This window comes from Anabrus simplex, chromosome 7, assembly GCF_040414725.1.
Source record: "Anabrus simplex isolate iqAnaSimp1 chromosome 7, ASM4041472v1, whole genome shotgun sequence".
NCBI classification, from domain to species: Eukaryota; Metazoa; Arthropoda; class Insecta; order Orthoptera; family Tettigoniidae; genus Anabrus; species Anabrus simplex.
This window is the reverse complement of record NC_090271.1, coordinates 245,536,844-245,559,601: the sequence shown is the minus strand read 5'-3', so window position 1 is coordinate 245,559,601 and position 22,758 is coordinate 245,536,844. Positions and strand designations below refer to the sequence as shown.

The 22,758-nt window shown below is 40.9% G+C and overlaps 1 protein-coding gene across 1 annotated transcript; it reads right to left on the bottom strand.

Annotated features, from left to right (window-relative positions):
• Positions 1 to 413: 413 nt before the first annotated feature.
• Positions 414 to 22,716, bottom strand: Osi12 (DUF1676 domain-containing protein Osi12). The gene is made up of 2 exons (XM_067152006.2): positions 22,245 to 22,716; positions 414 to 718 (listed from the first exon to the last, which is right to left on the bottom strand). The coding sequence occupies exons 1-2, from the start codon at positions 22,714 to 22,716 to the stop codon at positions 414 to 416; spliced, it is 777 nt and encodes a 258-aa protein (XP_067008107.2).
• Between the last annotated feature and the right edge of the window lie 42 nt (positions 22,717 to 22,758).

The window sequence follows — 22,758 nt, the reverse complement described above, 5'->3', positions numbered from 1 at the left end:
TGTAACAACATCTTCTGGCTCAGTGAAGAAAGCAACGGGAAACTACCTTACACCTCATTTCCCTCGCCTCTTCAGTGTTTTCTGGGCCACCTAATGACTGATGGCTGAGCTGTCGAGGTCTAAACCAGCCTCCCAGATGAGCACTCAACTCTGTATTCATGAGCATTTCGTGCTTATGTTTATAATCCATCAATCGTTCTTGTTGTAACTTTGAAGGAATATAATAACGTAAGTTATGTAGGCGTGTGCAGTTGAGAAGATGAAGATTGTTATAAAACATGCAATATGTTAAGTTACAGGTACAGCGTGTATCTAAGTCGGTTGCGTGAGAATGTGCGACGCGGACATAGAGTTTCAGACATTGATGATCACATCAAGAATCAGACCATGTGAAAGGTACATCGAAGGCACGTTTAGATGGTGTTTGAAGGCTTCTGAGCACGGTATGCTAGATCGTGCGCCAGCTCAAGTGATCGCCTATCCCAGCCACCACCATGTCCTCCTGACTGGTGGTGCGCGTCGTGGCCACTGTTTTGTTTCTGTGCGAGAATCTTCTTGAGGGCAATGACGAGGACCAAGACCAGCGCGATCTTGCTGACGATGAGCGCCTTGCCCGCCAGCAGGAAGAGACCAGCTATCGCAATGGGGATAAGACCAGCCATCTTCATCGCCATTCCCATCATCATCATTCCCATCATCTTCTTCATCTTGCCACGACCTAATAACACAAAGTGGAAATCATCAAAGTAGGTTCAGTTGACACTTTTAAGAGCTATCCTAAAACAATTTAAATAGTTTTCACAAAAATGTCATGCTTAGAATATCCTTCTTTAAAACGATGAACGGCCACAAATTATTTTAATTCTTTTTTGGATAATATTTTACCATTCGACTTCATTCACGCTTTCTTAGGGAAATTTCCACTCATCTCGAGTGTCTAGTACAAGGGATTATGTTCGGACGTTATTGCTTTAAATTCCCATAATTATTTGCAATGTTCTTATAATTATTCTACTACTACTACTACTATTTTATTGTAATAAATATTGATTATTTGTCCAACAGTGCTTAAAATATACCAGTAATAAGCGATTTGTGCAGGCAATTCCAGGCTTATTCTCTTGTACTTGCATTTTCATTAACGAATAATGTTAGGTTCCTATTATTTCAAATTTAACTGTTCGTGTTCGTTAGATAAGGCAACCTTAATGGTAAACATTTTTGCAATGAATGGGACTCCAACCGGCTAACGACGGTCTCAGAGCATATAGACATGACGTCTCAACGATGATGGCTACCTGGTGGGCAACATATCCAAAATTAACTGTGGTGTTCTAATTTACTGTTGAGAAACAGCCGGGTGACTTGGAGCAGATAGCTGATGCGTGTGGCTGTAGATCTATTTTAAAAATTACATAAAAATTTTTATACTCCAAATGATGTAAATAACGATTCTGTGGACTAAGAGGCATCGAGTCAGTGTTCTGTTCTCTGAGGACAATGTTGTCAACAGTACCACACGCTTACATGCCAAGCTAGGATGAACTCTTTGCTGTTCTACGCATACGACAAAAATTTGGTGCAATCTATGTATTTGGACAACACCAACAAAATCTTACGCTCTACAAATCTGCTGTACATTATGTGAATATATTATCAAAATAGTAGAGTTTTAATACATTTCTTCATCATTTATAATGAAAGCTAAAGGATTCTGTGGTATTAAATCTTGGTCATCAAAATATACATGTGCATGATTTAAATATAATCTTTTACTAGCACAAATGGCAAACGGCAACCATATATTTCATTACATAAAGAACGTAATATGTGCGGTAAACAGATGTTCTAAAATACGTTGCTCGTACTTACAATTCTGCTGACATCAATGGCTATAAAATTTAGATAAATGATAATTGGAAAAGAAATGGACTAGACGAACATTCTTTCTGAAAATGAACTTGATATAATGGAAATTGAAAATATATTAGAGAGAGTCTATGTTAGGTTGTCGTAATATACCCGGAAATATGTACACATATGGAAAATATCCAGACAACCCAAATATCATAATTCATAAACGTATGAAAAATTTTAATTTTTGGTAATGAGAAAACAAACATGTACGTATTTACATACGTGTCGCAACCCTAAAATAAAAGCGGATGATTGTCCAGTTGTAATTAAACTTCTCTGTGTGCATAAACGGCAGGTACCCAGATTAGGGGTAGCGTGGCTGCTTCTTACCCGGAGGCCCCGTGTTCAATTCCCAGCCAAGTCAGGGTATTTTAACCTCTATCTGAGGGCTGGTTCGAGATCCACTCAGCCTACATGATTACAATTGAGTAGCTTGTTTTCAAAATGACTCTTGTCCACTTTCCTAAATTTGTGGTAAATGACGAAAAACGTTTTCAGACCTAAAATCTCTACCAGACCCCTTGGAAATACTTTCTTGATATTCTTTGTATCATCAGTTATATTTTTTCTCAAGATTGTCTGTACAGACTCATCAGTTCTGCTGTAATGTGAGAAATTAATTTGGACAAAGGTCATTTTGAAACTAAAGTATGGACAAGAGACAATTTGAAAACAAATACATTGGACAAGAGACTCTTTGATTCTAAAATGAGGATAGAAACGCAATTGCACAATATTAAGCATGGTTAGTAAGAAATATGATTGCAATAAAAGTAATAATTGAGTTGAAAATTAAATTGAAGGATATAGTACTGAAAACAGGTTTTTTTAATGGATAAGCATACAAAAGTCAGATATTTATATTTGTGCGGTACTCTCAGAATAAAGTTCAGGCTAAATTAAATAATATTTGTTTAACACTTAGAAAGCGAGTTTTCAATCCTTACAACTCATCAGCATCCTCCATCATACCCCCCTCCAACTCATCCTCTGACACTTCATCACTTGTGTCTCGATTAATTACCGCACTGTAGAACTGCAAATCAGGGTTTTCCTCCCACCGATCACCAAAATGAAGTTCCAGCAGCCTTTTTACATCAGCAATTTTTGATCCCTTTATTGGGACACCAACGGGAATCAATGGTAAAGGTAAACGTGAAACGTCCACACTTGGTTTAAAAATCATCTTTGACATTCCTATGTCAGTATTATACCAGGGTTCACCTCTAACTAGAATAGGAGCAGATGGAGTCACCCCTCGAGTAATGATGAATCTCTTTGCTGTTGCAAATTTGAAATGCCATTGCCCAGCTTTCTTCATGTTTTGTTGTGACACAAGCTTCCAGTCATATACAGGCCAATCATTTCCCATTCTGAAAACTGTTCCATGGTTACCAAAGACCTCCCAATATCTTTCAGGCTTGATAATTGTGTCAATATCACGGAGTTCAAGTTCTATCCGTCCGAAAACCCTATCTGTCGGTAGGTAGGAGTGTCCTGGCACAGGAAAAAGTACATGCACTTCCCTCACGTGGCGTGGAGCACAGTTTGCAAGCCAGTACATGATCATACATATCATTGAGGAATTTTTGTTCTGCCCCCCACATCCATCTGCAAACATACGGAGGATGGAGGAGCCTTCGAAATTCATGTTATTTAACCTGTGATACACAGCAGATGAACTCTGTCCTGAACCCTTGGCTCCATCTGCCTCAGTCCATGTGTAAATGAAGACCTTGTCTTTGGGCTGCTTATCAGTGGACGTACCTTCACATATTGTAAAATTATAGATGTACATCTGTCTACTGTAGTAGGCAGCCTGATCAGGTACCCTGGGGAGAACTTGTTTTTTCTGACAGTCAAACGAAATTGTTATCTCTTCATCATTCTTGGCTCGTAGTTTTGAGAAAAATGCATCACTTCGTTTCTTGTGTACTTCAAACTCTGCAATGCAAGATTTATCTCCAGGGTATTCATACTGAATACATTTTGAGCATTTATCAACAGCTGGTGAGCCAAAACTTAAGTTGTATTCATTTACGAATATGTCATAGAAATAAGAATATGGGACTTTCAGTTCTACGGTAGTATTATCATTGTACATCGTACAGAGTTTCTGAATTGAAAGATAACTGGGCAAATATTGTCTCATTTTATTTGATGCACGACAATAGTATTTCTCCAGTGGAACAAGTCTTTCGATGAAATACTTCACGGCAGTCCTTTTGTTGACAAAGAAGTGAGATTTGTGGTCTTCACCCCTATTCTCTCTTGGCAACTGTCCACTTCTAAAATGCTTACTGCAGACCCGCTGGGCCCGCTTCTCACTAATACCTAGAATAGAGCAGAAGCTCTTCTTGCATACCTGAACAAGCTCTGTTTTTCCGTTTGTAGTCTTAGGGATCAGGAAACGATTAACTGTTACACGAACCTGCTTTCGTTCCTCTCGAGGTCTTGCACGTTTGGGGGATTCAGTTTGTGGGTACTTGAGGACAAAGCTTTCTTGTGCTAATTTGTCTCTTTCGGAGTAGAAGGCTTGGTGAAACTTACGAATGTCTTGCATTGAGAGTTGACAACACTTAAGTGAGTCTCCAATATGTTTACAGTCGGGAAGTCGCGGTAAAAATTTGGGGGAATAACGGTTCATTTTCTCCACCGTTCTTTTCCAAGTACTCTTCTTTCTGTGCCTTTTTCGACCTTCACCCCTAGAACAAGAACTTCTGACACTGTCTTCATTAGATTGTTCACTTTCCATTCTGTAGGCCACCTGTTCTTGATCACTAACCTGGCAAATGAAAAAGAAAAACAGAAATTGAATAACTTTCACACTACAATCATTCATGGAGTAGACTGATGAACTATCTGATTCTTGAATAGTCTACATGCAAAATAAACGTAGAATTTTAACTGTATTGCCTTATATCATACCTTCTCACGATTAAGATCTTCAAATAGAAACCTTTTGAATCCAAGCACTGTTGAAATCTTCGATGTTATTCACTTGATCCGTTAGAAAAGTGCTACTGTTGATCACCAACTTTCAGAGTAGTGTACAAACATAACCTATCGTTAGAAAGTAAGATATTGTTGTTCCAGATGATCGTCAGGCCTTCCACTCTGAAAATTTTATATTGTACAAGGAGAAGTCAATGAAATTTATATCAAAATGTGCTCTTTCTCCTTGGTCTGTAGGATACCTACCAGACGGACAAGAGACATTTTGAATCCAAACAGGCTGGATGCTTTTAATGTCATATGGGAAGATGAGCCATTTTGATCTCAAAATGAATGTATTATAAGACAGACATTTTGCTATGGACAAGAGCCGTTTTGATTCCAATAGCTGTATTTAAACAGCTTTTTTGTTAGTTTCTAGGACGTTTTGGTGCAAAGTGATGGTAGTATTATGTATAGGGAAGCTTAAGGAATGCACTGAGACAAGAAACTAAATTTCGACCCAAGGTGGACATAGGCCGTTTTGAAACTGACCACCTCAATTGAGGAGCTATCTGATGTTGAGAAGGCGGCCTCGGTCTAGAAATCCAAGAAAAACGGCCGTAATCTGCAGGCCTTCGAGACGAGCAGGGATCGCTTGGTAGGCCAAGGATCTTCCGGGATGTTGTGCAATGTGGTTTGGTTTTATTTTGTTAATGTGCATAAACTACTATCATTGTACAGACTGTCAGTTTTTCATTGTTTAGGAATGTAAAATATTTTCGAAAAATGTCCATTATATCGTTCCTGACATTCCGTGACTTCCTCCTTGACTCCACATTCCTGTTGTTCTAAAGCTCTACTGAGCGTAATATTTCAGCGTTTGAAATTCGTACCAATTTTCGTCTCGTTCTGACCCCTATACAATGAACTGGAGGCCACTGAACTGGGAGATGACATGACCTGTTGAAGTGCGGGAGGTGAAACACGGCATGCCGCTTCTCCTGATCGCAGATACGTTCTCTGTAGTCACGATACAGCTTCACTTCCGGCTCTCGTGTGTACTCCTCCGACGTACGTTACTCATCTCCAGCTCAACTCGTGCGCGGAGCACGAGAAGTTACATACAACACTCATTTGAGATGAACAAGGATAATGGGTGTAAAGCATTTTGTAACAAGTTATTCTATCACCAGAGATGGACTTCACAGCTTGAAAGGAATAGTCTGGACATACAATTGGATATTTCAATAATTTTTCTCAAAATATACACGTTCTGGAAACATTTAGGTAACGATTCAGCAGAAAGAACTACATCTAATAACGTGTTGCTTTTTTCCCAATTTTCCTGTCAGACATATAGAAGGACATTTTTCCTTCTACAATATTAATTTTTTTGCATTTATTTTTATTTCTTATTTCGGATTTTTGTTTTTGGTTTTATTTTTATCTTATTTTTTGTTTCTTTTTATTTGTTTTTTGTTTTGTTTTTTATTTTTTGTATTTTTTGTTTTTATTTTGTCTATCTTTTTGTTTTCATTTTGTTTTTTATTTTTTATTTTACCTTTTTGTGTTTTTTTATTTTTTTTATCTTTTTGTTTCATTGAACTTCACAAAAAGACGTATTATATGTATGGTAGCTATATTAGAAAACCTGTATATGGACTTTTTGACGACAGGATTCTTTCAGGTTGTAGGGATTGTTATATCTTACATTTTGGTTCACAAATGTGATTCTTTTAGATAAAATACATATTTGAATACAAATTATATACAGAAATATCAATATGAAATGCACCGAGTTTTCTAAACTTGTTAAATGGGAATGGAACTTAACGAAATATGTGGATTTATAATTTTCTAAAATTTTATTTTCATGTAATCTCCAATAGGTTTTTCAATTTCTAGAAAATCCCTATATTAAGTAGAATCTTCTGTTTTTCTCCAGACTATCCTCTCAAGAGGCACTGAATTTCGTTCGTAAGGGTTTGCCGTATTTCCAGTCCAGCTTCTGTATTGCACACCATCTCCATCGCCTTCGCTAGCTGTAGTTCTCTGACTTCCAGAGATAATATGATGGATTGCAGCGTTCAAAAATCTCTCCCCTCTGCACAAAACAGGACAACCTTCCAACAACAAAGAAGCAGAAAAGAAAACTCACGGCTTCTCTATTCATGCTAGGAAGTTGCCATGTGTTCGATGATGTGACCGCGGATCTGCACTGTGATTGGATGTAGCAGAAGACAAAGAGCGCCACGGCATCGGCTGTCTGTTTCAAAGATTATAAAATGTATCCAAGCTAATGAACGAGCAAAGAGTAAAATTAATTTTAAAAAATTGAAAAATTAAAAAAACGCGTTTGAGGTGCTTAATTTGAAAATTTTCATAAAATAAGCCGTAACGTTCAAGAATAAAATATCCCTTTTTAGACACTTTATTTGTCAAAATTCGATCAGAAACGTATTTTAAAATTTAGTCCGCATTTTTCGGACTTACAGAAACAAGTAGGAATTTTAAGAAATTTCCTCAGCTTAGTAAAGAAAGCTCTTGTGACGTTACACCGATAGCAAAGTAGGTAGGCTAAGCGATGAGGATATCCCTCCATGGAGAAGAAGACGGAACCGGACAATGACGGGATAACGGACAAAGAGAAAAGAAATCGACAAATTAAGGGATGTTGTGTTATCAGATAACTAAAACGATTTTACTAATAATAGTAAATAAAGTAAACTTTGTGTTGTCATAAACCTCGGTATACGAAATGACCGCTCCTCAGCTCGAAACCTCTAAATTAGGATGTGACGCGTGGTCAATGTGAGGAATTTTTCGACCGGTATTCTTGGCTTTCTAGACACGGGCCGCTACGCCAACTTAGATAGCTCCTTAGTTTTCTCACGTAGGCTGAATGGACCTCGAATCTGTCCTCACATCCATTTACAACTCGATGACCTCCCAGGAAATCGAACCGAAGGCCTCTCGTCAGGAGGTAGGTGTTCCCAGATGGTCATCCATCCGAGTATTGACTGCACCAGTATTGCTTAGAAACACTGAACTGACGAGAACCACTGTATTCACTACAGTGTGAATAATAATAATAATAATAATAATAATAATAATAATAATAATAATAATAATAATAATAATAATAATAATAATAATAATAATAATAATAATAATAATAATAATATGTATACCACTTGCAATTGTAAGAGGCCTTCGAATATTTTTCAATAAAATTTGTCTCTTAATGTTTTTTGCGTTTAATTAAATGTCCTAATGACTGAGTGAGAATTCGGTCCCGTGGCTAAACTACTGAGCTATTCAGCCAAGATCTTTCAAGTAAAATACAGTCGACTGTTTTTCGCTCGTGTGTCCATTTAATTTGACAGTCGGGCTGCGGCTTTCTGGGTTATTTTGATTTTCAACCGTCTTTCCGCTGGATTCGTTAAATTATTCGTTTGTTTGTTGTTGCTTTATTTAGGAACATTTTTACCGTCTGTCCCTTCCTAATATTCCTGTACTATTCTGAAATTGTCACTGCTCCAATTTACAAATAACAATCCCAGCACTGTATTTGAGAGGACAACGTTTTCTCGAGAATAAAGGAATCAAAAGACAGCTGCTGGATGTGACCATTGTCTAGAATCCAACCATTCCTGTGTGACTCCCTTTCTGCACACAACTGTTCTATACGGGCAGTTGATTAACCTCTAAGCCGGTTGATGGATGGGGAGGAACAGGCTTCTGGTATTCGAAGAGCTACAACGCACCTGTTAAGAGGATGTATCTCCAGCCGCTCTTTGTACAAGATTCTTTTGAGACCGTGCTTCGTCAGAGAACAGGACCCGGCAGAAAAATATCATCGCATAATGAAGTGCAAATATTTCACCGCTGATGAATGTTTTGCATATACTTGTTACATGCATTTGAATAACAGTTATTTATGCTTGAGCGCCATGCACTGTTATCAGTAGTACTGGTGTATCCTAACGTCACGACTATTTCCACGTTCATGGGATGGTTCTGTTGTTCCAGAGTTGTTTGTTTTGTCATCTAATAATGATATGACGGTTATTTGATGATCTGGGGCGACTCTTTGGACATATTCTAGGATTCGTGCTTTATTTTGACATAAGTATGTCTTATGGCTGGGGGTCATCTGAAAATTTGTGTATCGTCGTCGTAAGACCTATCTGTGTCGGTGCGACGTAAAACAACTAGCAAAAAAAAAATGTGTAACGTGACGCGACAAAATGTGTGACGGAAGTGTAACCATAGCAACGGCGATCTGTTTTCTTCTCAGCTGTCGCTAACCCAAACAATCTTCGCCACATTCTGTTATTGTTTTTCAAAAATGAAAATATAATTACTTTCATCTTTAAAGGTGTGCAGTCACTGTAGGAACAGTTGATCTAAAAATAATAAGCCCATGTTATAGTATAAGTTCCTCTCAGATACACTTTTCTCAGAAGCAATGGAACCTGTAGGTAGATAGACTACAGTATAATGTTTGTTGTGGCTGTCGATAGTAATTGTACCTACAAGGGAGGTCAAATAGGTTTTGAATTAATATATCTTCCTAAAACATTTATAGGCTGCCACAAGAACAAAGAGTATCATTAGCAACAGATATTTACATTTTTTTACAAGTACAAACAGGGTAGCTTCAAGGTGGTTATAGGTGTGATTTCTGAAGAGAGTTATCGACCCCTTTAATACAGCTGTTACAATTGAGTGCAGAATGTCAGTAGTACAGTCTTCGTCGGTATGACCTTAATTCTAAAGTACACTATTTAACCCATGACCTTTACCACCAAGGGTTCATTATGTTGCTGTCAATCAACGAAATCTCTCCTACGACTGAGTTTACTGACGGTGAGTGCGTCCTACAGATCTTGAACATGCGAAGAAGGTTTATGAACACCTCTTAAGAAGCGAATACCTTAGCTGGGATATAACCCAGTGATCCACCAGGGATCTAACATTGAATCCCTGATAAACGGGATTAAAAGTCAGGTTGTGAGTTTCACTAATAAGAAAAGTCTCAGGTTCAAATACTGTGTTGATGGGGTGAAATTTACTTATGGGGATCATTGTAAGTACCTAGGTGTTAATGTAAGGAAAGATCTTCATTGGAGTAATCACATAAATAGTATCGTAAATAAAGGGTACAGATCTCTGCGCATGATTATGAGGGTATTTAGGGGTTGTAGTAAGGTTGTAAGGGAGAGGGAATATAAGTCTCTGGTAATACCGCAACTAGAGTATGGTCCCAATGTATGGGACTCTCAACAGAATTACTTGATTCGAGAACTGGAAAAAATCCAAAGAAAATCAGCTCGATTTGTTCTGGGCGATTTCCGACAAAAGAGTAGCGTTAAAAAAATATTGCAAAAGTTGGACTGGGAAGACTTAGTAGAAAGGAGATGAGCTGCTCGACTGAGTGGTATGTTCCGAGCTGTCGGTGGAGAGAAGGCACGGAGTGACATTAGTAGACGAATAAGTCTGAGTGAAGATTTTGAAAGTAGGAAAGATCACATTTTGAGGATAAAGTTGGAATTCAAGAGGACAAATTAGGGCAAATATTCGTTTATAGGAAGAGGTATTAGGGATTGGAATAATTTACCAAGGAACATGTTCAATAAATTTCCCAATTTTTTTGCAGTTATTAAGAAAAGTATAGGTAAAAGACAGATAATGAATCTGCCACGTGAGTGACTGCCCTAAATGCAGATCAATGGTGATCAATGATTGACTGAACTGAATTTCACACATTGCCGTAAAGTGTAAATCTCTGGCTATTAGCAACAAAGCATTCAGTGTCACTTTACCAGTGTTCAAAGTGCTCTTCTTCTGGCGTAGTTGTGAGCTATGTGCTAGTTTTTGTTTCCCTGTCGAGCAGTACAGTTCTTTGACTCCACAGGACATTTACTGGGTCGCTCAGTCCAGACAACACTGGCACAACGGGCATTATATTTGAAGAGAGTAAGACTGATTAAATTTTGTGCCTCGAATTTGTAACTTGTGTTTGTACTGTGCTGGAGGTGCTCTTACTGCAAACCCGTACTTGGATAAGTGCACTTGGTTTAAACGTCTAGTTACTTGGACAGAAAATAACGTGGTGGATTTGGTATTGGAATGTATGCCAGTGGTCAAGGATATGCTTCTACGGGAGCTTGAAATTCTTCATCATCATCATCATCATCATCATCTGTTTACCCTCCAGGTTCGGTTTTTCCCTCGGACTTAGCGAGGGATTCCACCTCTACCGCCTCAAGGGCAGTGTCCTGGAGCTTCAGACTCTTGGTCGGGGGAAACAACTGAGGAGTATGACCAGTACCTCGCCCAGACGGCCTCACCTGCTATGCTGAACAGGGGCCTTGTGGAGGAATGGGAAGATTGGAAGGGATAGGAAAGGAAGAGGGAAAGAAGCGGCCGTGGCCTTAAGTTAGGTACCATCCCGGCATTCGCCTGGAGGAGAAGTGGGAAACCACGGAAAACCACTTCCAGGATGGCTGAGGTGGGAATCGAACCCACCTCTACTCAGTCGACCTCCCGAGGCTGAGTGAACCCCGTTCCAGCCCTCGTACCACTTTTCAAATTTCGTGGCAGAGCCGGGAATCGAACCCGGGCCTCCGGGGGTGGCAGCTAATCACGCTAACCACTACACCACAGAGGCGGACGCTTGAAATTCTTAAGTGTGAGAATTATCAGTCACCCATCCATAGGATGACCACATAGAATGTTGCTTAACTGTGATGTGGCTGGTACATGGTTCTGGGGGACGTGGGTCTCATTTGCCCCAGCGACAAAGTGGGTGGGAATTCTCCGTGTAGTGAAGCGGTCAACGTCCAAAAATGAACAATACGAATGTTGTTTATCTGTCGTAAGTCCGACTTGTACTCATTTTCTCGTTGTTGTTTTCAATTGGGAAAACTTACACCCCTCCCCCCCCCCCCCCCTCGGTTGCCGCTTAGGTCCAGGGAGACTGCCACCGTGTCTACTTATATAGCTTGTAATTCTAAGATCAAGTAAACTGGAGATGAGACCTGGGTGATTTCTGAGTTTCAGTTTTAACTGTTTGGTTTTCCCTCATTGGTCTCTGTTTCCATACCTCGCACATAGGGTGGTTGTGGTTTGCGCAGCATCTGTTGCATCTGCCGATATGTGTTCAGCTGGACGCCAAGTGTTGTCATCAACTAATTTTGCTATGTTCCTACAGACTACGTAAAGTGACCTAAGCCACCCTGAAAGTCCCTTCAATAATAAACAACGGAAGAGCATTCACTGTATATAGATATGCCTGGTTATATGAAGGATGCCCTCTAAACGGACATCATACTTGTGACGCCGTGTAATAAAGACATTTAACCCTTTACTGCATGAGTTATTTTTCGTTTTCGTTTGGTGAAGAAACTTTCAAGCTTCAATGTTCAACTTACGTTCAGTGTTTTAGATTTACCAGCAATTCTTAACTGGGGCTAATAGCTTAACACTCGTATGTGATGTGGATTGCCATAACGGGGTATATATACGATTTTTCACTATTTCACGCTAATCTTTTAACATTCAAAGACCGAACATTACTGCCTACTGGCCATGGGTACGTATTGCAGGGCGCAAGTATACTTGCACGACCGTAGGTCGGTAATGTCTTTGAGGTTGAGCCAGAGGTACTCCTGAAGCCTGTGGTAATGTGATGGGGAGGGCCCACGTAAAATAAACGGTGGTTGGTACGCGCGGATGCTGACGGGGTGGAAGGAGTACCTTTGGTTGTAGGGCTATTTTGTCTTATGTTATGTAAAAAAACCCAACAAGGCATCACTGGTATATGTCTTTAAATGACTGTACAGTTAACGGCGTGCCGGAAAACTACCTCTGTCCACAATCTGTATCCATTTATACAGGTGAAAAGTTGTATGTTGCCTGAGGACAACATGCAGTAAAAGGTTAAGATAACGAAACAATGTATAAGTAATCACAATAAAAAAGTATTATTTTGAGGTATCCCTTAATGATGTCAGTTCGTAAAAATTACTAGTCATATGGATCCAATGGCCTAGTTCTACCGTCCTTCTTTATATCTTGCAGAGGTGAATTAATCACTGTCAATCAGGAAGCACTGCCCACATTTTATTATATATCTTGGTTTTAGCAACACGCATCTTGAAAAGAAAATCGTTCTCTTTCGACATTTAAAACGATCGTGTCTAGTTGTTAACATTTTTTTAAGAACTTGCTTTTCGTCGCACCGACACAGATACGTATTCTGGCGACGCTGGGAGAGGAAAGGGCTAGAATTGGGAAGAAAGCGGCCGTGTCCTTAATTAAGGTACAGCCCCAACACTTGCCTGGTGTGAAAATGGGAAACCACGGAAAACCATATTCAGGACTGCCAACAGTGGAGTTCGAAACCACTATCTCCCGAATGCAAGTTCACAGCTGCGCGTCCCTAACCGCATGGCCTACTCGGCCGGTAAATGTTAACATAAAGTAGTTTTCCCTTAAATATGTTTAAAAATGATAATTCCCAAAAATTCTAAACGTTATTAAGGAGAAATCAAACTCTTTACACGCAGGGAACGTTGGCAGCACTGGAGTAGCCACTGACAGTTGTAGCACGGAATGTGACACATGTGTGGATGATGTAGACCAGAGTGGTGATTACGGCATCTGTTGTACTGACAGTCACATCGCACTACTGACCCAATTGCCCTTCTCTCATTGTGCTTTTGTTCTCAGCCACCTGCCAGTCATAAGGCTCATTCAGTGTGATACCCTTCCGGCGGCAAGGAAACAGGATGTCTCTGCTTTCTCACACACAGTTTGGGCGAGAGAAAAAATCTACAGGAGGTGTATGTTTAGTCACGCATCTCCTCGCCAGTGGAAGTATCTTGACCTACAAGTGTAGGTGTTAGCAGGGGAGTTCCTACAGATTGTTAGGTGAGGGTAAAGAAGGTAAACTAATTGTTGATATCGTGATCGTAGTCATGGGGCCTGGATTAATCTGCACAACTACAGTCCACACCAACGGAGCATAATATCACCAGGATTAATAATAATAATAATAATAACAATAATAATAATAATAATTAGGGTACTGTAATGCATATTACCACTGTTTGAAAATGTCAAATTTATTCCCTCAGAAACAGCCCATGATGTCATCATGTTGCATTCCTCACTGAGCCAGAAGTTGCTATTACATATCAACCTGCCAAGTCCACTGAAATTCCCGCACCCTATGAGTGACACTTTCACACTCTTCATAGCTGGGATTGCCTGCATAAGGAATGGCATTTTTGGTATCACTCAAACCTCAGTCACTTTCATGTAGTCACATACAAGGATGAGACTGAGACAGGTCATTGAAAGTAAGTAACAAATTTGTTCTAGCCTACACAAGAAGACATAGTGCAGTGTAAACAGTAGGTCTTGCCTGTAAAGGCATTTAGAGTTTATGCATGTATTTAAGAGTAGTTAAAATAAACGAGTTTAACTATGTATGAGGATATTTTTATTTGTCGTATATGGAAAATGTTGTCGGTGATCAATGTTGGCTTTATAAGCCGAAAAGAACTTCCAAAGACAAAGTAGGGGAGAAAATAATGAATTGAATTTTTGTCTTCAGATGAAGATTTTCAGACTTCACTGATACGAATCTACAGGAATTTTTTCGGCGTAGATTATGTCAATCTGCCGTGCTCTGATCGGCTGCAACGTTCTGTGTTTAGACATGCTTCTTGTGAATAGAAGCATGGTACGGAGATGGGAGCAGGTAGACCGTACTGGTTTATCAGTAAGAGTCATTGTGCCTTCACTATGTGAAAGCAGTTATAGATACTATCGACCTCGACCTACAGATATTGTCCCTCATCTCCACCTTAAGGTACAGCCCCAACACTTGCCTGGTGTGAAAATGGGAAACCACGGAAAACCATATTCAGGACTGCCAACAGTGGAGTTCGAAACCACTATCTCCCGAATGCAACTACAGATGTAAGATATTACTAGTCACGAATATTGTTACTGCTATTGGGAACAGCAATCCATCACAAGTTGACTATGAGGTGCTAATGGGCTTTGAGTCATTTTCACATGAATTATTTCTGTTGCAGTTGATCACACTCGTGTGACAGTTCTTCTGGGCGATGACTATAACGTTGTGAGCTTCATTGCAGTGAATGATGGATGACTGAAAGTCTATACACACAAGTGCTGAGTAGACCAGTAACTGCTGCCTTCCCTATACAAAGAGTTAAAAGGACCAAGAAGTACAATATGAACTATGAAACAGCTATTTATATCAGCATGTGTACGTCAGTGTGAGCTAGCAGTGTTGATCCTTGACCATTTTAGACCATGGATGTCAATAGAACGCAAAATTACTCTACAACCTCTCCAATATTTTCGTCATATAATGCCTGCTCGTGCTTTGCAAAAGTGAAAATTCCTGCACATAGAGCTGAGGCCATACGATTATTATGTTTTGTTTGATCATTGTCTTTGTTGCCTCTTTTGAAACTTATTTCTATATGTATGTATGTTTTAAAGAACGACGTTAGAGAACAGGTGGTCGATGTAATCTTGCAGGTTGTGATATGATGTATTGATGGATGTTCATGACTGAGACACATATTATCAAAGAGGGGCGTTAGAGCACAGATTTCCGATGTGATATTTCAGGCTATGATGCGAAGTATTGATGGATGTTCATGACTGTGACACATATTATCAAAGAGGGCGTTCGAGTACAGATTATCGATGTGATCTTGCAGGCTGTGATGTGAAGTATTGATGGTTGTCCATGACTGAGATACATACAGTATGTAGCCTATATATGACTCTTTTATATACAAAAGGCCTCATCTCATCATACTCTAGATAAATTATTTCACTCGTACTAGTTTCAGAGTCCCCGAGTCAGTTTCGCCTTTTCGATGCACTGATTCCTAAACGTATACATTAATCGTTATCAATTTGAGTTTGTCCGACTCGTTGGCTGAATGGTCAGCGTACTGGCCTTCGGTTCAGAGGGTCCCGGGCTCGATTCCCGGCCGGGTCGGGGATTTCAACCTTCATTGGTTAATTCCAATGACCCGGGAGGTGGGTGTTTGTGCTGTCCCCAACATCCCTGCAACTCACACACCACACATAATACTATCCTCCACCACGATAACACGCAGTTACCTACACGTGGCAGATGCCGCCCACCCTCATCGGAGGATCTGCCCTACAAGGGCTGCACTCGGCTAGAAATAGCCACACGATATTTGCTTTTAATTTGAGTTTCATTTACTGAAATGGGAAACCATTTCGAGGATGACCGACGGGACAGCCGAGCCCACCTGCTTCCCAAGTACAGAGTTCGCCATGCCGCAACGCACTAGCCTCGCGGCACGTCCATTTTAGTACCTCAAGATGTCAGCACGATTGAGACATCTGAAGACATCTTGCCAAGGTCAGATGTTGATTGGTCTTTTCTCGTTAAAATTGAACACTGTGTAGCAGCATGTTTTATCTAGAAATGGCCGACTCGTTGGCTGAATGGTCAGCGTACTGGCCTTCGGTTCAGAGGGTGCCGGGTTCGATTCCCGGCCGGGTCGGAAATTTTAACCTTCATTGGTTAATTCCATTGGCCCGGGGGCTGGGTGTTTGTGTTGTCCCCAACATCCCTGCAACTCACACACAACACATAACACTATCCTCCACCACAATAACACGCAGTTACCTACACATGGCAGATGCCGCCCATCCTCATCGGAGGGTCTGCCTTACAAAGGCTTCACTCGGCTAGAAATAGCCATACGAAATTATTATTATTATTTTATTACATCCAGAAATTATTTCTATTTTTAAACCAGTCTTGCTTTAATAACGCTCACATGGTTCGAAAACTATAGACGTATCCAAAGGAGCTGATAACAGTCAGCCATGATGGAGGAATCACTATATGCAAGGCCCCCTAATAAGTGTGGAAACAAGCATCACAGAGCTCTCCTCAATTATAATCATTATCGCCTGGCAGCGGTGTGTTATTACCTCCATCATCGTGAAACGCGCTCGTATGGAACCAAACATGACACGGCTCGTTGCTCATTAGTAGAGTTCGATTCGTTAGAACTGTCTGTGTCATTTTCATCAGTATAGTCTGGAACGAGCAAAGAAGAATGGTTGGTTCTCCCGGATAATAATATCTACTCCTCGTGAAAACTTCAGATTTAGCTATGCTGTTCCTTGTTCACCACTTGATTATGCGGATGTGAATCATGTTACTAAATAATACTAATGTCCCACTAACTACTTTCACGGTTTTCGGAGGCGCCGAGGAGCCGGAATGTAGTCCCGCTGGAGCTATTTTACTTGCCAGTAAATCTACCGACACGAAGTTGACGTACTGTATTTCAGCACGTTCAAATACCACCGGACTGATCCAGGATCGAACCTGCCAAGTTGGGTTGGGTTCAGAAGGCCAGCGCCTTAACCGTCTGAGCCAGTCAGCCCGGTAATCATGTTACTGGGATGGTGGAAAGAAATGAACAGATCAAAGCCATGTAGTTCTATTTGGTGAGATTGCAGATCAGTGAGCATTATGTACTGCTATTGACAGACTTCAGATGTCACTGCTAGTCAGCAGGTTGGTTGCAGGATATATTTCGTGTTGCTATAAACTTGCATTTAGGAGATCGAATCCCACGGACATCAACACTGAAGAATGAGTAGAATTCAATTCACGTAGGATTTCAGACTGAACGCCTAAATGCATTCTTCTTCTTCTTATTATTATTCCTCGAATTTACCTTTATGAGTGCAGTAAAACGTCCGTTGAGAAGACCGGGAAACTACATTTGAGTGCTTCAGTCTTGTCTTTCTGCAATTTGGAGCTTATCCTCACAGATGTTCCACGTCGAATTTTCTTTTCTTACTTTCGTGGTCAATGTCGTATTATAGTTATTACGTAAACCAATAAATTAGTACTTCTATTCAACACCTTAAATGTTCGATCTTATTTCAGATCTCACTTACATTTCCTCAGAGTTTGATAAATACATATATTACCGAGCGAGTTGACCGTGCGGTTAGGGGCGCGCAGCTGTAATCTTCCATTCGGGAGATAGTACGTACGAACCCCACTGTCGACAGCCCTGAAAATGATTTTCACATCAGGCAAATGCTGGGGCTGTTTAAGGCCACGATCTCTTCCTTTGCACTCGCAGCCCTTTCCTATCCCATCGTCACTATGAGACCTATCTGCATCGGTGAAGCATAAAGCAATTTGTAACAAATAAAAAAATAAAAATATATTATATCACATAAACGATCATTACGACACCAAAATACGAAATAATTGTATTGGGACAGATATAAAGCTGTAGTTAAGGGACGTTCAGATGACCTGTATACCCATTTCAACGTTTCAGTTGTTCTGCCATCTGCCGGCCAAGCGGAATTACAGGGTTTTTTCGGGGGGGGGGGGGGATTGGAACAGAAAGCTCTTCAACATGGAAATGTTTTACCCGCCCGGTAATTAATACTTGAATTAGGATGATGAGTTCAACTCTATACTTATCTACCTTCCTAGCTACAATGAAATATAACTTTGAGATCTAAGTGAAATTTAGTTTGTTGTCCATAACTAAGATATGATTTGACGCAAACTTCAGGAGACCCACTTCTTCAAGGCTGAGGATGAGGATGAGAAGTTCATTAAGAAGTCCTCAATTTATTTCCAATTGATTCCTGCTCGACGCGTCTGGTGGCCCATCAAGATTCTCTAGCTGAAAGTTGTTCGGGGCACATTATAACGAGGGTCTTGGATTTAATTCCAGAAAATAAACTTACTGCTGCACGCTAAAGTCACATTGGAAGTATTTCCTTCTGCTGGTGCATTAAGTTCGCATTAACATTTGCAATGTTTGGGAAGAAGCGACTGTGGCCTTAATTAAAATATAGCTTGACGTTAAAATGGACAACCATGTAAAACCACCTTGGGGTTTTGCTGAGAGTGAGGTTCGAACCGCCATTTCTCGAATGCAATCTCACACCTACATGACCCGAACTGCGAACTCACTCAGTAGTACTCTAATTCGCACTCATGTTCACACGATATTCTTCTTAATATGTGCGGAATAAATTTCCGAATGATTGCACTGTGTTACTGTTACACCCTATATAACGTTTCAAAAATTCTGTTAACTTAACCTTTTATGTAAGATTCATTTGTTATTCTTTGATATGCTTGAATTTTAGGAACAGTAAAGAAAACTGAAATGCATTTGTCTCTGACAGGGCATCCCCTTGTGCGTGGTAGCGGTATAATAACACCCACGGTATGCCGTGCCTGTCGTAAGGTACGATTAAAAGGGATATCAGAGGCTATTAACTTGGGAGCATGAATTGCAACCACGAGGCTCTTAGCTGAGTCCGGGAATTGCTTCCACTTACTTGTGGCAGGCTCCTCACTTTCTTCTGTCCTATCGAACCTTCCTTGGTCCACTCTTGTTCTCTTCTGACCCTGAGGCTACTAGGTTCCGAGGGATAGAATGTGTTTCATTTCTCGCCCCTCGTGGCCCTTATCTTTATTTTTCAAAGTGTCGGATCCCTTCCATTTTTTCTCTGTCTGATTAGTGTTAATAGAGGATGGTTGCCTAGTTGTAATTCCTCTTAAAACATTAATCACCACAACCGCAACTGAGGGTAAGCCTCCATGGCTCGGGCGGCAGCGCGCCGGCCTCTCACCGCTGGGTTCCGGGGTTCAAATCCCGGTCACTTCATGTGAGATTTGTGCTGGACAAAGCAGAGGCGGGACAGGTTATTCTCTGGGTACTCCAGTTTTCCCTGACATATTTCATTCCAGCAAAACTCTCCAATAACATTTCATTTCATCTGTCAGTCATTAATCATTGCCCCAGAGGAGTGCGACAGGCTTCGGCAGCCGGCACAATTCCCACCCTCGCCGCTAGATGGGGGCTTCATTCATTCCTTCCTGACCCGGTCGAATGACTGGAAACAGGCTGTAGATTTTCATTTTTTCACTGCAACTGAGGAAGGGCATGTGGCTTTAAACTTTCGACCAAAATGAAAATAAGCCTTGGTGACTCTAGCGACCCCAGAAATGGCTGAGATGGGCAGAACAATGTATCATAGCCTTAGGTATTAAGACAAGTCCTGAACGATATCTCCCGCTACTTTCGCCTTATTTCCTACACAGTCTGTAGGCATCCTTCCAAATGTGTTCAACACCTCTTTTCGTTATCGTGTGTTCGTATCAGAATTTAGACGTTTAAGAATTCATAAGCTACTTACAATACGCTGTTAAGCGAAAGAATTTGAAGACAATAGAATATCCTTTCTTATAATTATCATGTTTAGAGGTACAGTAGGATTGGAGGTTATCCTCATACTCCCTTATTACCTCATAATGGCCCATTCCCTAGTGTAACGGTTAGCGCTATTAGCTGGCGTCCTCTGAGGCCCCGGTATGATTCCCGACAATACCAGAAATGGAAGATTACTAGGAGGGATGCTCAAGAGGGCACATGCAACTAACTCACCTACATTGGAGGTGCCCCTGAAAGAAGGAACATAAGGACACGAGTTTACTTTACCACATAGTTGCCCACGTTCTTCTCAGATAAGCAGTAAATGCATGATTGGTTAGCCTGAAAAGACACAGGTTCGATTTCTCGTTAAGAAACCCAGAATTGGGAACGACACTTCTACTTACGTAGAGCCATGTGGGATTGTGATCGGATATCAAAAACAAAATGAGTCCAAGAACTGACCACTCCATCCCGAGGTAACTTCCGTTTCTCTGAGGCCTATAACCCAGGAGACCTTTGTGGGCGTTTCCTTTATAAAAGTTAAGTAAAGCAGATGGCTGCTTGGAAATGTCGAGTATGGATAGTATTTTGCTGTGTGATGATGCTAGGTTATTTCGAGTTTCAGTTCTTGTGAAGTTCGTTAATTTGGACTCCATTATGATCAAAATTATCATCATCATCATCATCAGTTTACACTCCAGGTTCGGTTTTTCCCTCGGACTTAGCGAGGGATCCCACCTCTACCGCCTCAAGGGCAGTGTCCTGGAGCTTCAGACTCTTGGTCGGGGGATACAACTGGGGAGTATGACAGTACCTCGCTCAGGCGACCTCACCTGCTATGCTGAACAGGTTCCTTGTGGAGGGATGGGAAGATTGGAAGGGATAGGCAAGGAAGAGGGAAGGAAGCGGCCGTGGCCTTAAGTTAGGTACCATCCCGGCATTCGCCTGGAGAAGAAGTGGGAACCACGGAAAACCACTTCCAGGATGGCTGAGGCGGGAATCGAACCCACCTCTACTCAGTTGACCTCCCGAGGCTGAGTGGACCCCGTTCCAGCCCTCGTACCACTTTTCAAATTTCGTGGCAGAGCCGGGAATCGAACCCGGGCCTCCAGGGGTGGCAGCTAATCACGCTAACCACTACACCACAGAGGCGGACGATCAAAATTATACTCTCTAAAAATTAAGATGTGCTATACAGAAATCGAGTATGGTCCCAAATGTCGAAATCAATAATACCCTCCAAAAACGTTTCATCATCATTCTGCACCAAATACAGTATAATAATAGAATAGCGGCATATCCTTTCTCTGACATTTCTTCAAAAATATCTAGGTTAGTAAAACCTTATAGTCTCTGGCAATAACTTGGACAACTCTAGCTCTTGAAACACATTATATGTGTAAGCAGTATTTCATTATGAAATTCTCGAATATTTCTAGCCTTCTTTTCCTTGTGTCGTAAGTCTCTTTTATTTTATTCCTATTATTGTACTGTTTTTTTTTTTTTTTTTTTTTTTTGCTAGTTGCTTTACGTCGCACTGACACAGATAGGTCTTATGGCGACGATGTGTTAGGAAAGGCCTAGGAGTTGGAAGGAAGCGGCCGTGGCCTTAATTATGGTACGGCCCAGGCATTTGCCTGGTGTGAAAGTGGAAAACCACGGAAAACCATCTTCAAGGCTGCCGACAGTGGGACTCGAACCCACTATCTCCCGATTACTGGATACTGGCCGCACTTAAGTGACTGCAGCTATCGAGCTCGGTGTACTGATTAATAAAAATTACTAGTAAATAATTAATCCATTAAATAAAATATTATTTTTCATTGTTATTTTCATGAAATTCTCCCTGTTATATTTTATAACATTAAAAGCAGTTACATTTTCAGACAACCTCTATTCCGTAATTTTAAAGAAAAATAACAAAATATTGCGGAGAATTGAATGAATTTCCTTAGCCAAAACTCTACGGTGAAGAAATCCCTGTTCAGAGACTTAATGCTGGTCCCTTACTGTTCTGGTACCCTCCCTGACAATGACATGCTCGTATGTTTTAAGGCTCCCCCAACTCACCTTCCTCCATTCCTGTTTGGAGCTGTCGGCCATCAACCTTGGGGAAATTGATCTGCACAGTGTGGGAGTTGAAGAAGTTGGCAATCGTGTCCATGAGAATATTGTCCAGTTTAAGGTCCCTAGATTCAGAGCTGTCCACGGACAAAGCTGCCTCGATTTCAGATTCCGTGAGGGCTCTACCCTTGGGGACGCTAGATTCCAGGTTGGCACCCTTCTTCACTATCACAAGGTCCTCGGTGAGGGGGATGTCGTCCACTCGAGACACTCTGTCGAAGAACGTAATAGCCTTCATCTTGAGACATCCGGTAAAGCCCACTTGCTTGCGCGAACAGTCGTGGTACAAACGGAAGAAAACTTTCATTCCCGAACTAAGAGCGTCATCACTGGGCACATGCACTTTGTTTACGTCGTTGTCCTGAGACGCCGCTACCGCCACCAGCACAAGAAACACAGCTGCACGTGCTACCACCATTGTTGATTACAGCAAGTCACAAGTCACTCTGTACAAGCACTG